Source organism: Accipiter gentilis, chromosome 19, assembly GCF_929443795.1.
Source record: "Accipiter gentilis chromosome 19, bAccGen1.1, whole genome shotgun sequence".
Classification (NCBI taxonomy): domain Eukaryota; kingdom Metazoa; phylum Chordata; class Aves; order Accipitriformes; family Accipitridae; genus Astur; species Astur gentilis.
Window position 1 is genome coordinate 17,547,284 of NC_064898.1, and position 16,277 is coordinate 17,563,560.

At 40.4% G+C, this 16,277-nt stretch overlaps 2 protein-coding genes across 2 annotated transcripts in view; one reads left to right on the top strand and one right to left on the bottom strand.

Annotated features, from left to right (window-relative positions):
• Positions 1–16,277, top strand: part of TAF1D (TATA-box binding protein associated factor, RNA polymerase I subunit D) — an 815,997-nt gene that overhangs the window by 465,376 nt on the left and 334,344 nt on the right. The gene's annotated exons all lie outside the window — the stretch shown is intronic.
• Positions 9,668–16,277, bottom strand: part of MTNR1B (melatonin receptor 1B) — a 31,644-nt gene continuing 25,034 nt past the window's right edge. The window contains exon 2 of the mRNA XM_049823610.1: positions 9,668–10,629. Coding sequence (XP_049679567.1) covers positions 9,761–10,629 — 869 coding nt within the window. The 3' untranslated portion in view covers positions 9,668–9,760. The remainder of the gene's footprint in view (positions 10,630–16,277) is intronic.

The window sequence follows — 16,277 nt, forward strand, 5'->3', positions numbered from 1 at the left end:
GGGCAAATCCACTCAGAATTCATTTCTAAACTTATGAAAGACAAGAAGGTGATAGAGAGCAGTCAGCACAGGTTTACCAAGTGGAAATCATGTCTGACCATCCTCACTGCTTTCTACGATGAGGTGACTGGTGCTGTGGCCAAGGGAAGGCAGTGGATGTTGTACACCTGGAGTCTAACAAGGCCTTTGACACAATGTCCCATAGTCTCCGTATCACTGAATTTGTAAGATAAGTAGAAAAAAAGATGGGTGGGCAATTGGCTCAACTAGTGGACCTGAAGAGCTGTGATCAGCGCTGCAAAGTCCAGCTAATGGTCAGTAACTAATAGGGTCCTTCAGGGATCAATAACGGGATCAATGCTGCTTAAAGTCTTCAGTAACAACCCAGATGATGGGACAGAGCGCATCCTTAGCAAGTTTGTGGACAACACCAAGTTGGAGAAAGCAGTCAATATCCTGAAGGGCAGGACTGCTACTCAGAGGGACCTGGACAAGCTGAAGAAATGGGTTGCAAGGAATATCACAAAGTTCAGTAAGAGCAAGGTATTGCATGTAGGAGGGAATAAGATCACACAACACTACAGGCTGGGGCCCAACCGTCTAGGAAGCAGCTCTGCAGGAAAGCACATGGGGGTCGTTGTGGACAAGAAGTTGACCACCAGCCAGCAGCATGTGATTGCAGCAGAGGGCTGCATTAGGAAAAGGGTCACCAGCAAGTCAAGGGGAGTGATCCTTCCACTTTGTTCAGCACTTTTAAGACCACATCTGGAGTACTGTGTCCTGTTTTGGGCTCCCCAGTGCAAGATAGGTATTGATACACTGGAGTGAGTCCCACAGAGGCCACCAAGCTGGTCAAGGACCTGGAGCACAGGCCATATGATGAAAGGCTGAGAGAGCCGGATTTGTTCAGTTTGGAGAAAAGAAGCAGAAGGGCAGACTGCACTGCCGTCTACAACTGCCTGATCAGAGGATGATAAAGCTGGAGTCTTTTTGAAGGTACATAGTAATAGCATGGTAGGCAATGGGAGCGAGCTGCAATATGGGAGATTCCAAAGACATATTAGAGGAAAAAAATATACCATGAGAGTGATCAAATACTGATGTAGGATGTCCAGTGTCATTGTGTAATCCTTGGAGGTGTTCAAAGTTGACTGAGCATGGACATGAACAACTTGATCTACTTAGATCTGTTTTGAGCAGGGGATTGGACAATTTGACTTCTCGAGGTCCCTCCAACCTAAGCTATGATTCTGGGATTCTGACAGCATTACTGAGATCATGAGGGAAAATTTACATCTGCTCATATACTGATTACCACACAGATGTGAGCACTTCAAGCCAGAGGTAGTCTTTATTTTAAAGTCTCTTAAAAATTGTTGCAAGGGTTTTTTTTTTTCTTTTTGGTAATAACTGTTCAAAACCAGAAGAACTGCTGACATTGAAAGCAAGAGGCTGTGAGAGAGATGGGTCTTCCTGGAAAAGCTTTTTTTGTCAGTTGTAGAGACTGTTTAAAGGCTCCTCAGCCATGAAAGCAAACCGTTCTCCTTAAGGCTGTGGAAACAAGGCTGGACCAAGCTGCCTCGGACATGAAAAAGTGAGCAGTGTGAGAAAGAGGTACAAATGCAGGGAAGAGTCAAAAAATAGAGCCCTGGAAATTTGCTGTCAGCGGAGGATGAGAAGGAGGGGACAGTGACAGTATCTGCTAGAGAAACCACTTTTCTAATAGCAATAGTTGTGGTCTTATCCTCCCATAAACCATCCTGGAGAGCAGCAGGATTTTCAGAGTGCTTCCTGGGCCTGGCATATTCCTGCGCTTCTTTTGTGTTCACAGTAATCAGGCAAGCTGTTCTGTAGACGAAATAAAAAGCATTGAAATTCATCTTTGCGCAATCTTCCACATTTTGCTCTCATATTATTCTGTGTGTCTTCAGTGTTTTACGGGGACTTCTGAAACTTAGGAAGTGCAGTGTATGTTTCTACAGTAGAGTACCTTTTGCTTTGGAACAGGACTATATAATTTTATTTTTTGGAATTTTGCAAAGCCTTTTGGATTTTTTTCCAGGATGAAATGGTTACATTTGCACTAAGTGCCCTGACCCATGTTCAGGACCTTGCACTTGACCTTGTTGAACTTCATGACACTTGCATGGGCCCACCTCTCAAGCCTGTCAGGGTCCCTCTGGATGGCATCCCTTCCCTGCAGTGTGTTGACCACACCACACAGCTTGGTGTTATTGGCAGACTTGCTGAGGGTGCGCTCAATTCCACTATCCATGTCGCTGACAAAGGTGTTAAACAGCACTGGTCCCAATATCGACCCCTGAGGAATGCCACTTGTCACTTGCTCATCAAGCCATTGACCGCAACTCTTTGAGTGTGACCATCCAGCCAATTCCTTATCCACCGAGTGGTCCATCTGTCAAATCCATGTCTCTCCAATTTAGAGACAAGGATGTCTTGTGGGACAGTGTCAAATGCTTTGCACAAGTCCAGGTAGATGATGTCAGTTGCTCTTCCCCTATCCACCAACACTCTAACCCTGTTGTAGAAGGCCACCATATTTGTCAGGCATGATTTTCCCTTGGTGAAGCCATGTTGGCTATCACTAACCACCTTCATATTTTCCATGTGCCTTAGCAGAGATTCCACTCCATGATCTTGGTGGGCACAGAGGTGAGACTGACTGGCTTGTAGTTCCCCAGATCTTCCTTTTTTCCCTTTTTAAAAATGGTGGTTATGTTTCCCCTTTTCCAGTCAGTGGGAACTTCCCTAGACCGCTACAACTTCTCAAATATGATGGATAGTGGCTTAGCCACTTTATCTGCCAGTTCCCTCAGGACCCGCGGATTCATCTCATCAGGTCCCATGGACTTGTGCACCTTCAGTTGCCTTAGATGGTCTTGAACCTGATCTTCTCCTACAGTGGGTGGTTCTTCATTCTCCCAGTCCCTGCCTTTGCCTTCTGGGACTTGGGCAGTGTGGCTGGAGCACTTGCCTGTGAAGAGTGAGGCAAAAAAGTCATTGAGTACCTCAGCCTTCTCCATGTCCCAGGTAACTAAGTCTCCCATTTCCTTCCAGAGAGGGTCCACAATTTCGCTAGTCTTCCTTTTATCACTGATGTACCTATAGAAGCTTTTCTGGTTGCCCTTGACATCCCTGGCCAGATTTAATTCTATCAGGGCTTTAGCTTTCCTAACCTGATCCCTGGCTGCTTGGACAATTTCTCTGTATTCCTCCCAGGCTACCTGTCCTTGCTTGCACCCTCTGTAGGCTTTCTTTCTGTGTTTGAGTTTGTCCAGGAGCTACTTGTTCATCCATGCAGGCTTCCTGGCGTTTTTGCCTGACCTCCACTTTGCTGGAATGCATTGCTCCTGAGCTTGTAGGAAGTTATCCTTGAATATTCACCAACTTTCTTGGGCCCCTCTTCCCTCCAGGGCTGTATCCCATGGTACTCTACCAAGCAGATCCCTGAAGAGGCCGAAGTCTGCTCTCCTGAAGTCCAGGGTAGTGAGCTTGCTGTGTGCTCTCCTCGCTGCCCTAAGGGTCTTGAACTCCACCATTTCATGGTCACTGCAGCCAAGGCTGCCCTTGATGAAGCTGACTTTCTTGCTGGAGTGGCTGGAATTCCTCTGTGCGGTTCTTCAGGTGCTCTTCTGCTGACCTGTGATTCCTCTCCAGGCTCCAGGCATCTATTGCTGGCACTGGCATCAAACTGGCAGGAGTGGGATGGATTGAGGTTTCCCTCCCCCAGCAGTGTTCGTTTAAAGCCCTCTTCACCGCCTTGGCAAATCTATGACCGAAGACGCTCTTCCTCTTCTCTGACAGATGGACTCTGTCAGCCCCCAGTAGACGAGGTTTCTCAAAGGGAGTTCCATGGTCTAAGTAGTCAAACCCCTGGCTGTGGCATTAGTCCCATAACCATTTGTTGATTTGCCAGATTCGACTGGCCCTTTCAAACCCCTTCCCTTCAACCAGGAGGACTGATGAAAAACCACCTGTGCTCCAACGAACAGCAGATATGTAACGTGAATATCTTCTGTAGATATTTGTTCATTGGCAAATTCCCAGACTTGTGCAGTTCTTTAAAAATACAATTCAGAAATTCAGAAAAGCAATTATTTTTATCTAAATGTGTTCTCAAAGGAAGAAGTGGAGAGACAGAAGTGCATTTCTGCCCCTGAGAATGAGCCAGGCAGAATTATTCTATTCAGTCAATAATTTGGTTTGAAAACCTGATCTTACTGAAGTCAACAGTAATAGGACTGAATCTTTAGTTTTAATTCTTCCTTGAGAGTGAAATTGTCACTTTCACAGAGAGATAGGATAAGGTTAATGCATCGCTTCAGTCTTACCTCTACTTCCCTCTTTACTGAAATAGAATTTACAAGTGGTCTTCACCCATCTGTGTGATTGTAAGTTTTTCTAATCAGAGTTCTATTGTAAGACCAATTCTAGAACACATTTATTTCTTTTAATAAACAGAAAATACAACACTTTAATCAATATAGCATTAACTGCTTGAAAACACTCCAAATTTTCTGGAAACAGACTTTGTCCCTGAGGCCCTAGTTTTGCCTTCACTAGTTACCTTGTGTAGAACACAGGGTCTACCTGACTTCCTTCCTCCTTTTTTTTGAAGTGTCTATATCTGATATGCTGTTAAATATAGTTTTATATAATGGAAATAATAATTTCCTCAAGGGTGCATAAATCTGTACAGAGCTGATACGTTCTTCCTGACTATACTTTCAAACCATGTTATAATCATATCCCCTATCTTGATGGTTAGTTACATTTTAAATTGCATTTATAATTTTTTCTTCAAATGTAAATTGAGGAAAAATGGAGTTTGAATTATAATAAGAGAAGGGAGAAAATTAATTTAAGGCTTTTGATGTAGGTAGATGGATACATTACTATATGGTGAAATGAAATATTGCTACATGAAGAGGTTTAATAATGCAAAAGCTGCATTTAGTCATCTAAATTAATAAAAATTTTATGTATTTGATTGATTTCCAGGTAAATTTAAATTTATGAATTTGATTGATTTCCAGGTCAACTCAAAGGCAATGCTTTGTAACAATATATGGTATAAAAACTTACTTTAACAGGCATGAGTTATTGTCTGTACATCAGGACTCAATAAGTAGCAGTACCTGCCACACTAAATAGCTACACTGGGTTTGCAGACACCATGCAGAGCAGGATCCCATTCAGGAAGTGTGGTGGTAGAATCCACACCTAATAATTTAACACCGTTCCAAAATTTTTCCATCATTTGTGAGGAAGGATCAAATTTTGGAACACTTCTTTCTTTGAACAATGCATTACTGTGTTCAGCTCTGGGGCCCCCAGTGTAAGAGGGACGTGGACCTGTTGGAGCAACTCCAGAGGAGGGCTATGAAGATGGTCAGAGGACTGGAACACCTCTCCTATGGGGACAGGCTGAGAGAGTTGGGGTTGTTCAGCTTGGAGAAGAGAAGGATCCGGGGAGACCTTACAGCAGCCTGCCAGTACCTAAAGGGGACCTACTAGAAAGTCAGAGAGGGACTTTTTACAAGGGCATGTAGTGACAGGACAAGGGGTAATGGCTTTAAACTGAGAGAGGGTAGATTTAGATTAGATGTACGGAAGAAGTTCTTCACTGTGAGGGTGGTGAGGCACTGGAACAGGTTGATGCCCCATCCCTGGCAGTGTCCAAGGCCAGGCTGGATGGGGCTTGGAGCAACCTGGTCTAGTGGAAGGTGTCCCTGCCCACGGCAGGGGGGTTGGAACTAGGTGACCTTTAAAGGTCCCTTCCAACCCAAACCATTCCATGATTCTATGTTTCTATTTTATTACTTGTGTGAGCTTCATTTAGGATAGTTGAGATACCAGCATGAGGATTCTTAAAAGTAATCTTTAATTTTTAAAGTGCAGAGATAATTTGTAAAATGACTTCCTACAAATTTCAAATCTTCTTCCCATGAGTATGCAGAATGATAGCTGCTCACTTTTATGGCCAAGCAAGTGGTTCCAATGTTTATATTTGTTTTATGGAGCTAAAACAATATGGGAATTTGATCCGAATTCTGGACTCTATTCTGAGTCATGTCAGCAAGCAATAAACCAAGGTCAATGGATTTACTTCTAATATTACTTCATCTTCAAGTCAGACAACAAATTTTGACTTTCAAGTCACAATTTTGAGTACTCATAGATGTCAGAAAAGGCAGGATTTTCAATGAAGCAAACTTGATGTCCTTTCCTGCAAGCTTTCCAGAATCTTGAAACTCCCTATTTACTTTGAGGGAAGTTTCACATGTAAATATACATCTCTATTAGTTCTGTGTTCTGTACCTTGGTGTGGAAGTCATGAAGAAAGACAATACATATTGAAACTGTGTCAGACTTAAAAAATTATGTTCCAGGTAGGACCTACATATTAATGATTGCTATTTTTAGCTACAATATTTTTATTATCTACCACCAGGTTAAAATTGTCCCATCTCTTTCTTACCACTATTCACAAAGTTTTCAGCTTTCATCAGGCTACTACTCTGAGTCCTAGGGTACTGAACTTCAGAGACTATCAGAAACTATCTGAAGAACATGAAAGAAGCTAGAAGAATCATCACATTTGTTACTTTGCTGTACTTTACATTGACTTTTGGCAAGCAAATAAAACATTTAAAATACTGTGGTTCTTTGATGTTTTTCTGTAAGTATAGCAACATAAGGGTAATGTTTAATACATCTTTATGGCTTCAGGAGGAGTATATTGGCTGTAAAAATTAACATTACTACAGAAATATTTTTCATAATAGCAAGGTCAGAAAACCCAAACTAGAATGTAATAGCAACCTGAATTCCTCCTTTTCCTATTTCAATACCTGACATGGATTTACCAGAGGCCTATCTCCTTTCCCCTGAACAGTGCTACTAACAGTAATGTGCATTTCAGGTTTAATGATAAAATAACTTAATTGACTGTGTTTGCACACAGATCCCTAATCTGATTTAGAGATAATACAAACCACATTGTGTACATTACTATGATACTGTGGGGTATAACCCAGATTGTAATCTGATCTCTACGGTCACTGTTACAATATGGTACCTGAAAAAGGAGAAATCCAGTTTGAATTTGAGCTGAGTTTAAAAAGAAGGTGGAATATCATCCTTTTATTTTATGAACTGTGAAAATATGAACTGTAAGTATGCTAGTTATAGGATTAAGATTACCTATCTTTGCCTGAAATGTGTCCACATGAGCTGCCTGATCTCCATTACAGTCAATGAAGATACAGTTAGTGAGTTCTGTCAAGCAGTTCCCCTGACCCATAAAGATGCCAGTTTCAAGAAAAAAATAAAGCATTTCCTAGAACTCCATGGTCTACAGTGGGAATTTAGAAAATAAATCATGTGCAAATATCTACGCTGGTGACATCCCAAATTAGGCAAGATAAATCCCCATGTAAATGTCCAAAGCAAGGTGTTTGAACTAGTAATCAAAACTTCGTCTGAAGTCAATGAAAGGAGACCAGTACCTCCACAAAGCAATTAATCTCATCCTTGGATGCGTGTTTGTCATCACAGATGAAAGGAAACATATCTCCACTATAGGGAACCTCGAAGGTTATCTTAGATTAGATACCAACAGCAGATTTTGTTCAAGATTGGATGTAGACATGTGAGGCAAGAATCTCAACTGCCATTATAGTCAAAAGGGCTGCTTCTTTCCATCTAGCATCATTTGAGATGATCTAGGATATCCTGCCACTCCAGATGATCACAGGTCATACGCCATAATTTCCAGCCTGTTGCAAATGTGTAAAGTGTGCTAAAGTGCATCAAATGACATTGGATGTATATATTTAGGTAAATAAATGGAGCACGATGAAAATTCAATCCTCTCTAGAGGAAGAATATTATGTAAAGTAAATGTGTAATAAATCAATGATTTGTATTATATTATCTGCCATAAAATCAACCACAAAAATGAACTGAGTAAATACACTGTATTCCCAATCTCAGTGTATGTAAGTATGAATAAACCTGTGAGGAAAAGCTCTAATGTTAATATTTGCTTTTACACAAATATTCTTCTCTCCAATTTACAAGTTTGAATCAAAGATACTACTGCCACCAGTACCTGCACAGAAATGTGATGTTTGGCTTATGTGTGGAAAACAGAGTATCTGCTTCACCCTCTTTGTTCAGATACAGGAAGGAGGAAAATATCACTCCTCAGCCTTGATGAGCTGCTGTGCCCCATAGACAAGTACCTTCACTCCATCTTCTACGAACTGAATCCTGATCTTGTATAAAGAATGCAAAATTCTCACTGGAGTAAAAAAATGCCTCATTCATATGTCTGGGAGCAGAATTCAGCTCTCAGAACTAAACCAGTGTATTGGTTTTGTGTGGCAAGGTTTGGGGGGGCGCAAGGGGGGTTACAGGGGTGGCTTCTGTAAGAAGCTGCCGGAAGCTTCCCCTGTGTTTGAGAGCGAGCCCATACCAGCCGGCTCTGAGACGGACCCACCACCAGCCAAAGCTGAGCCAATCAGCGATAGTGGTAACGCCTCTGTGATAACATTTTTAAGAAGGAAAAAAAGTTGGGACGGAGAGAAACTGCCGCCGGAGTGAGGAGTGAGAACATGTAAGAGAAACAAGCCTGCGGACACCAAGGTCAGTGAAGAAGGAGGGGGAGGAGATGCTCCAGGCGCCGGAGCAGAGATTCCCCTGCAGCCCGTGGTGAAGACCCTGGTGAGGCAGGCTGTCCCCCTGCAGCCCAGGGAGGTCCACGGTGGAGCAGATATCCACCTGTAGCCCGTGGAGGACCCCACGCCGGAGCAGGTGGGTTCCCGAAGGAGGCTGTGACCCCGTGGGAACCCTGCGCTGGAGCAGGCTCCTGGCAGGACTTGCGGATCTGTGGAGAGAGGAGCCCACGGAGCAGGTTTTCTGGCAGGACTTGAGACCCCGTGGGGGACCCAAGCTGGAGCAGTGTGCTCCTGAAGGACTGCACACCGTGGAAAGGACCCACGCTGGAGCAGTTCGTGAAGAACTGCAGCCCATGGGAAGGACCCAGGTTAGAGATGTTCATGGAGGACTGTCTCCCATGGGAGGGACCCCACGGTGGAGCAGGGGAAGAGTGTGATGAGTCCTGCCCCTGAGGAGGATGAAGCAGCAGAAATAACGTGTGATGACCATAAACCCCATCCCCGTCCCCCTGTGCCGCTGGAGGGGGTTGGTAGAGAAATCCGGGAATGAAGTTGTGCCCAGGAAGAATGGAGGGGTGGAGGGAAGGTGTTCTGAGATTTGGTTTTATTTCTCATTACCTTACTCTGGTTGATTTATAATAAATTGAGTTAGTTTTCCCCAAACTGAGTCTGTTTTGCCCATGACGGTAATTAGTGAATGATCTTTCCTGTCCTTATCTTGACCCCCAAGCTCTTTGTTATATTTTTCTCTCCCCTGTCCAGCTGAGGATGGGGGAGTGATAGAGCGGCTTTGGTGGGCACCTGGTGTCCAGCCAGGGTCAACCCATCACAACCAGCTTGCACTCACCTGCTGCTTTAATTCTGAAATGCATTTTCAATTGATATCTTGTACAAATCATTAATTGAGAGCAATGTGCTTTATGAAAAAGCCTGTATTCCAGTCACAAAGTGCCGTCCAAATGGAAAGTCCCCAAAAGTAAGCAAAAATGACCAGAACATTACAACTGTATTCTTGGGTTTCACCATGACAAACTCTTGCATTGACTATTACACATTTACAAGGTATCAGTTTTCATTTGGTCATTGTTGTTTAAAGCAGGAGAAGGTTTGCTCTTCTGACCATCGGTTCCTCCTTTGGATGTGTCCTGGAAGAAAAGCCTTGGCATCCACAGTGACATTAAAATGCGTTTGTATTCATTCCTAAAATTCTGGTTAAGAAGTCCATATATTATTGCATTAAGGCAGCTGTTGAAATAGGCCATGAAGTAGCTTGTAATGAATAACCATTCAGGAACTTTTGGTGCCATTTCCATAGGATCGATGGCTACAGCCAGTCCAATGAAGTTTAGAGGTGCCCAACAAAAGGCAAAAATGACAAAAACCACAAACATGGTAAGAAAGTTTCTGAAGTCACTTGGCTTCAGTCTTGGCTTTGTTTCTGACTTGACTCGTCTTCTAACTTGAAGCACTAAAACCCAAATTCGAAGGTAGCAGAAGCTCACAATGGTGATAGGGACGATGAAGTGAATTACCACAACAGCTATCGTATAGTAGGAGCTTGCAGTCTGAACAAATGTGCATGAATAGACGCGTGGATCATATTTTAAAGAGCCAACAAAGAAATTTGGCACAGTTGCAATTACTGTTAATACCCAGACTAAGGAGACATACAGCATCGTGTTCCAACAGCTGTACACTTTGTCATAGGCAAAACTATGACATATATAGCAATACCGGTTTATTGCAATTGCAGTAATGTTGAAAATAGAGCCTATTACACTTAGTCCCATCACAAAGCCACTCGCTTTACAGTGCATTTCACCCAACGTCCATCCATTGTGGAAAATAGCTAAGAGCACCAGTGGGTATGGATACACGGCCACCACCAGATCAGCCAAAGCTAGGCTCACCACAAATGCATTACCTGGGGAGAAAGAAAAATACATAGACATAAGTATGAAAGCAAGCATAGTTGCAAACAAGAAGAAAATATGATATATTATTTTGGATATCTGTGATGTTAAATTATTGTTGATGTCAGCAAGCAGAAGGTATATAGACCAATAGGTTTGTATGGGAACAATTTTACAATTCAGCTTAGAACACCATGAAAATTTCTGCAGCAACATAATGTTTCAAGTATGTCAGTTAGTGATTATACACTCCTTTTTGTTTTAATCTTTAATGAACATAACCATCAGCAAGCTATTACATAAGAATGTGTTGAGTTGTTTCAGTATAGCCAACTCCATAGCTGGATTGAATAAGGTGAAAAAGAAAAAAAGTGTGAATTGTGCCAGGTAGGCAAGCCATTATGCCATTCTAACCTATCACTGGAATACTAACAACCTTGACAGCTATCAAGGGGAAGGATATACAAAGACTAGGTCTGTAGGGATTAGAAAGATGTGTTGGTTTATGTATACTTTAAATTGCTACACAATAGTCTGTAGAATAGATATTTTCTGCATGAATGCAATGGCCTACCCATACTGCAGTTATCTTACCACTGGACTGACTAAGAAAAAGTGAGTTTTCTTCACCACCCTCTGCAGAAAGGCCTATTTAATTATACAAAGGAAAAATGCATGAATGCAAGAGAAAGGATTCAAATTCATGGAAGAAGCCTTTAGATCCTTTTCTGCTGATGATGTTTAAAGAAATTTTAGTGATATGGTTGAGATTTATTGTCTCTCTTTAAACAGTGTCCTTTTCTTCAGTTTGAAATTTCTGGACATTGTATCTAAGGATACTTTAATAAAATGGTGAGATAGTAAACTATAATCCTGAAAAACGAAATGCGAAATCATTCTCTAGGAACTTCCCAGGAGACAGAAAACAGATGTACTAACTTTAGATTCTTGGCATTTAGTTAGCATAAAGCACATTTCTGTTTTACATACTCACTTTTTGCTTAAAGTCCTTTACAGCATGAACAGAAGTGCAAAAGTCCCAAGTAGCTTTTAAAATTGTGTGTGGAATGTAATAATTTTTTTAAAAGAGCAGTTAGATGCTCAATTCTACAAATTCTGAGCTTTCTAGTCCTCATCTAGGAAAGCAGTTCTCAATTTAAGTACAGAAATAATGGTTTGGGTAAGGACATCGTTAGCTGGGAGCCATAAAACAAACAAACATGTAGAATTAAACTCCTCAAAAAATGGCAGAAGTTCACCTGTATACTGTTTGCTCCACCTGCTCTGGATCTGTAGCTTGCTGAATTAAGGAATGGGGACCTCTCTTTCTCCCATACACTTTCAGGGAAGACCATGCTTATCAGAATTTGCACAACAGCTAGTGAACTTAACAGAAAGCAGGATTATCCATCTGTAGCTACAGAAACACGGCTCATCTCAAGAGTGGCGTACAACTTATTTTAGATGGTTCCTTGTTAGATGTTTAGCAGCCTGTCTCACACGCTCTTTAAAGGCCACACAAGTGTTTTCATACTACAGTTCACTGACGTGGTACTGAATGTGATGCAATTCCATGCTATTTGTCTTAGAAGCAGGATGTAAAACCAATAGTACTGTGCTGGTTTTTGTGCCCTCCCGACCCACAGTCGCTCCCTGCTTTAGGGTTGAGGGGGGTCTATTTGAATATGTTGCTGGACCTGCACAAGGAGACATTTCCTGCTGGCTTTATATGTACTATACTGAATACAATCCAGTAATGTCATGCTGTTGTGAAAAATGTAAACATATATTTCAGATGCAAAACCACATAAAGTAATTTTTCTGACTTACTAACTGAGGATTGCTAAGGCATTAGAAAAACATCTCCAGCTTGGGGCTTCGCACTTCAACAAAGAAGTAAACTCTAATTAGAGCTAATCTAGAGAAAAGAAAGTATCTACTAGTTTTACAGTCTGTGAGGAAAGATTGAACAAACTAGGGACATGATCGAGGTGGACATGATAACTTCGAATAAGCAAAGCAGGAAGGATATAATCCATTCCCATGACTGTGGTGAACACAAACAAACTCCATTCACAACAGGAAGTTTCAAATTAGACATTGAGAAAAACATTTTAATGGCAAGAAGAAGGAAGTGCTGGAACATCTTGCTTTGAGTCTGCCCTTGGAGGTTGTAAGAAAAAGTTAAATAAGCATTTGCCAGTACTGGCCTAGGTACAGATGATCCCTGTTTTGAGCATAGGAAGGATGACATGACTTTGAAGGACTCTTCTAGCCATATGATAAATAGAATAAAAGACAAGACTGACAAAGGAGCAGGGGCATCTTTATCAGAATGTATTTACATCATGGCAACAATTATGTTTTTTCATCACTGTATCTGACATTAGAAGATAGAGAAGTCAGGAGAAAGAAAGATAGAGAAGTCAGAAGAAAAAAAGAAAGAAAGAAAGAAAGAAAGAAAGAAAGAAAGAAAAAGAGAACAAAGAAATATTTTTTTCTGTTTTAGAATGTCTTTTGGAAAAAGATTTTTGGAGTTCAGTCTGGGATGTGTGCTAAAATTAATCTAATCTAATCTCTAAGGCCTCCCATCGTCAGCTTATACCTAAAATGTAATTGTTCACCGAAAATCAAGCAGGCATTCAGTTCTTTCAATCATATTTGGAAATTTGGCAATAGAATTTCAAAATTTTGTGTGTAATTTAGGACTTCTTGAAAATCTCAGCTGCAATGAACTTGCCAAAACCATAATATACCACTTTACAACACAGAAGAAAAATGGTGCAATATCTATAAAGGCCTCAAGCGATTTGTCACTTTTATGGCTGTTTACAGGTTCGAGTGTTCACGCTGTGCACTGCAAATTAGGGTCCAATATTTTTTCTTTCTATGATGTGGCTGACTGCAGAATGAAGTTTAATATATTACTGCAATGAATAATCTACAAAAGCAGAGAGAAACTATTCTAATTCATAAAAAATACATAATCAACATTTTGAGAAATCAAAGGTCTTAGATGTCATTTAAGTGCTTGAAGAAAGTAAATGTTCCTTGATACACCTAAGACACAGCATCTGGAGTGGCTATAATTACATTTGTAAGATAATGAAAGAGGTAACTTTTTGCTGTCTGTAACAAAATAGAAACCACAGAATGCTCATCTAGTTGGAATTATTATCATTATTTCCATAATTTAGCTGCTGGACTTTGTTCCTAGATTTCAGTTCATCAGACAGAAGATTATATTCATTTGTAAGAAATTCATTTGCTCACTGGTATGGAAAGACCCCTTATTTGCAAGCAGCAGCTACTAAAAGCCAAATATCTAGCCAGGGACTCAAAAAGATACATATATGTGCTGTTTTAAACATTGCTAGTTGGGTGCATATACAAGAAAATTAGTTCTGACATTGACTTTGTGTGCAACAGAACTAGATCGATATTTCAGGAAGCATTCTTGCATATTGGTTTTGTTACCCTAATTAACAGGGAAAAGGGAAATTTCACAGCCTCGTGTAATCTTGATATGACTTGATATTGTAAGAATTTAATCACAGAACAAACTTTTTGATAAGGTCAGGGTTTTTAAGAGGTAAGCATCTGCTTTCTGAAAAGACAGTTGACTTCTACCAATTGTCTCTACCAAAAGCAGAAGCAATTGCAATCACCAACCATTTTTTAAAGGTTTTGCTTCTTTCTTTGGTTTCAAACTGGCTAAAATGTTTAACTATATATCATGGCATTTTATTTTTTATCGGATGGTGTTTTGGTTGTTACATATCTGTTTAACAAGTTGTTATACATTGCACACAGATATCACCCTCTTAACCGTATTTCCCCCTGGCTACAGTCATGTTCATCCTTGTGTACTCTTCTTCTCCATCTATTACTCTTGTTTTCTTTAGCATACAAAGGCCTAGCTTCAAGACAGGAAAATTGTTTCTATACAGCCTATTGTGTAGACTGCTGCTGTTTTCTCTGCCCCCTCTTCTCTTACTGTCGAACTTGGGTCACTGTGTAGCAACAAATGTAAGGAGCAGGGGCAGGCAAGGCAGAAAGTGAATGAGTATGACTATAATGTATTGGCAGATCTTTTTTTAAATATCAAAGATCAATGACTCAGGATAGTTATTTTATTCTTCCATTTCCATATCCTTACCTTAAGGGAAAACTCAGAGTTCTTTTCGCAGATTTCTTACTTATGTCTTCAGTTGGAATGTAAGTGGGAAAGGCCTTTGTTTGGTCTTAAGGCTTAAAACCTCCTCTAATAATCAGTACTGTTTATAATTAAATAGCTTTTTATAGTGTCTGAGAATGGTAAGAACTAGATTTTTTCTGTGATATCACTCTGACAGCTACCTGTAGGTATTTAACTATACTAAAGGAAAGGAGCAAGATCTTGACTTTAATGAAGTCAGTAAGAGTCCTATCTTTCCATAAAATGAAGCCAATCATTCCTCTGCAGAGTTCACAGTAATAGACATTCCTCAAGAAGAAATTAGGTTGACAAACTATCTGCCCATACACACTAGGTATTTCTCTAGTGTTAGCTCATTCTTCAGCCCCCTTTTTAATTCCTCTGCCAGAATCCTGTAGCCCCTGTACTCAAATTGAACTAAAAAAAGAGAATTCTGGCTCTGATAACTTTCTTGATGTGGTTGATGTATAAAGACAGAATCTGGGCTCAGTTTCTAGACAGCCTTCTAGTCAAAGACACAAGATATCAGTTCAGGGATGCATGGTGTCAACATTCTATAACTTAGTCTTATATAAATGCTCTGCATACAAAATGTTATTTTGCTCTAGTTTTTAAAATGTTCACAAAATACACAAGGTGACTCTAATATTTTACTTCTTTCCTGTAAGTCATTACAGGAAAAAAAAAAGTTTTACAGTCTCGATCCTAATTCCAAATTTCTGGAAGTGATATGCTGCTTGCATACAAAATCCTTCCTCAGCTGTGACATCACCTTTCTCTAATAAAGGTAGCCTTGATCCTGATACTAAGTTTGGTATGGAAGTTGCTGGTAGCTTATAATTTTTGTTTCTGACTACTAGCAATCTGTGGAAGCAGAATGTTATTTTTATAGTTTTAATCTTAATGTTATTGCCTTTAATTGAATTACATTATATTGGTGTAAATTTTCCACCTTTTAGGCCTCTTTAATGACTGCTGAATTTAATGGTAGACTTTCCATAGACTTAAAGGAGATATTAATCAGATATAAGAAAATAAATACCTCTTATTAACAAGAATGTGAAATACTGAAAGCATTTGGTCCATATAATAAGAGCAACAACAATGAAAAAATGAAGCACTGGAATTGTATTTGGATGTAAAAGAGCAAAAAGCAAAGCCTAAACCCCTTTCATAGTTCCTACAACTTTTATAAGAGCAGACCTTACCTTCAGACAAAGAAAAATAACAGTGTGTTAACCCCAAGGCATGTTAGCCAGGATTCGCTACAGCAAGTGCCTTATTGGATCTGTTGTTTGAGTCTAGACCAACATGGAGACTGAAGAGGCATCTATAACAGCTTGAAGAAAGCCATCAGTCCTTCAGTCAAGAAGACTGTCCCTCTTTAATCTCCCCTTGTCTATAATTACTAATTAGTAACAGAAACTATGCAGCTCTGATGAAGTATTGACTTGAACTTTC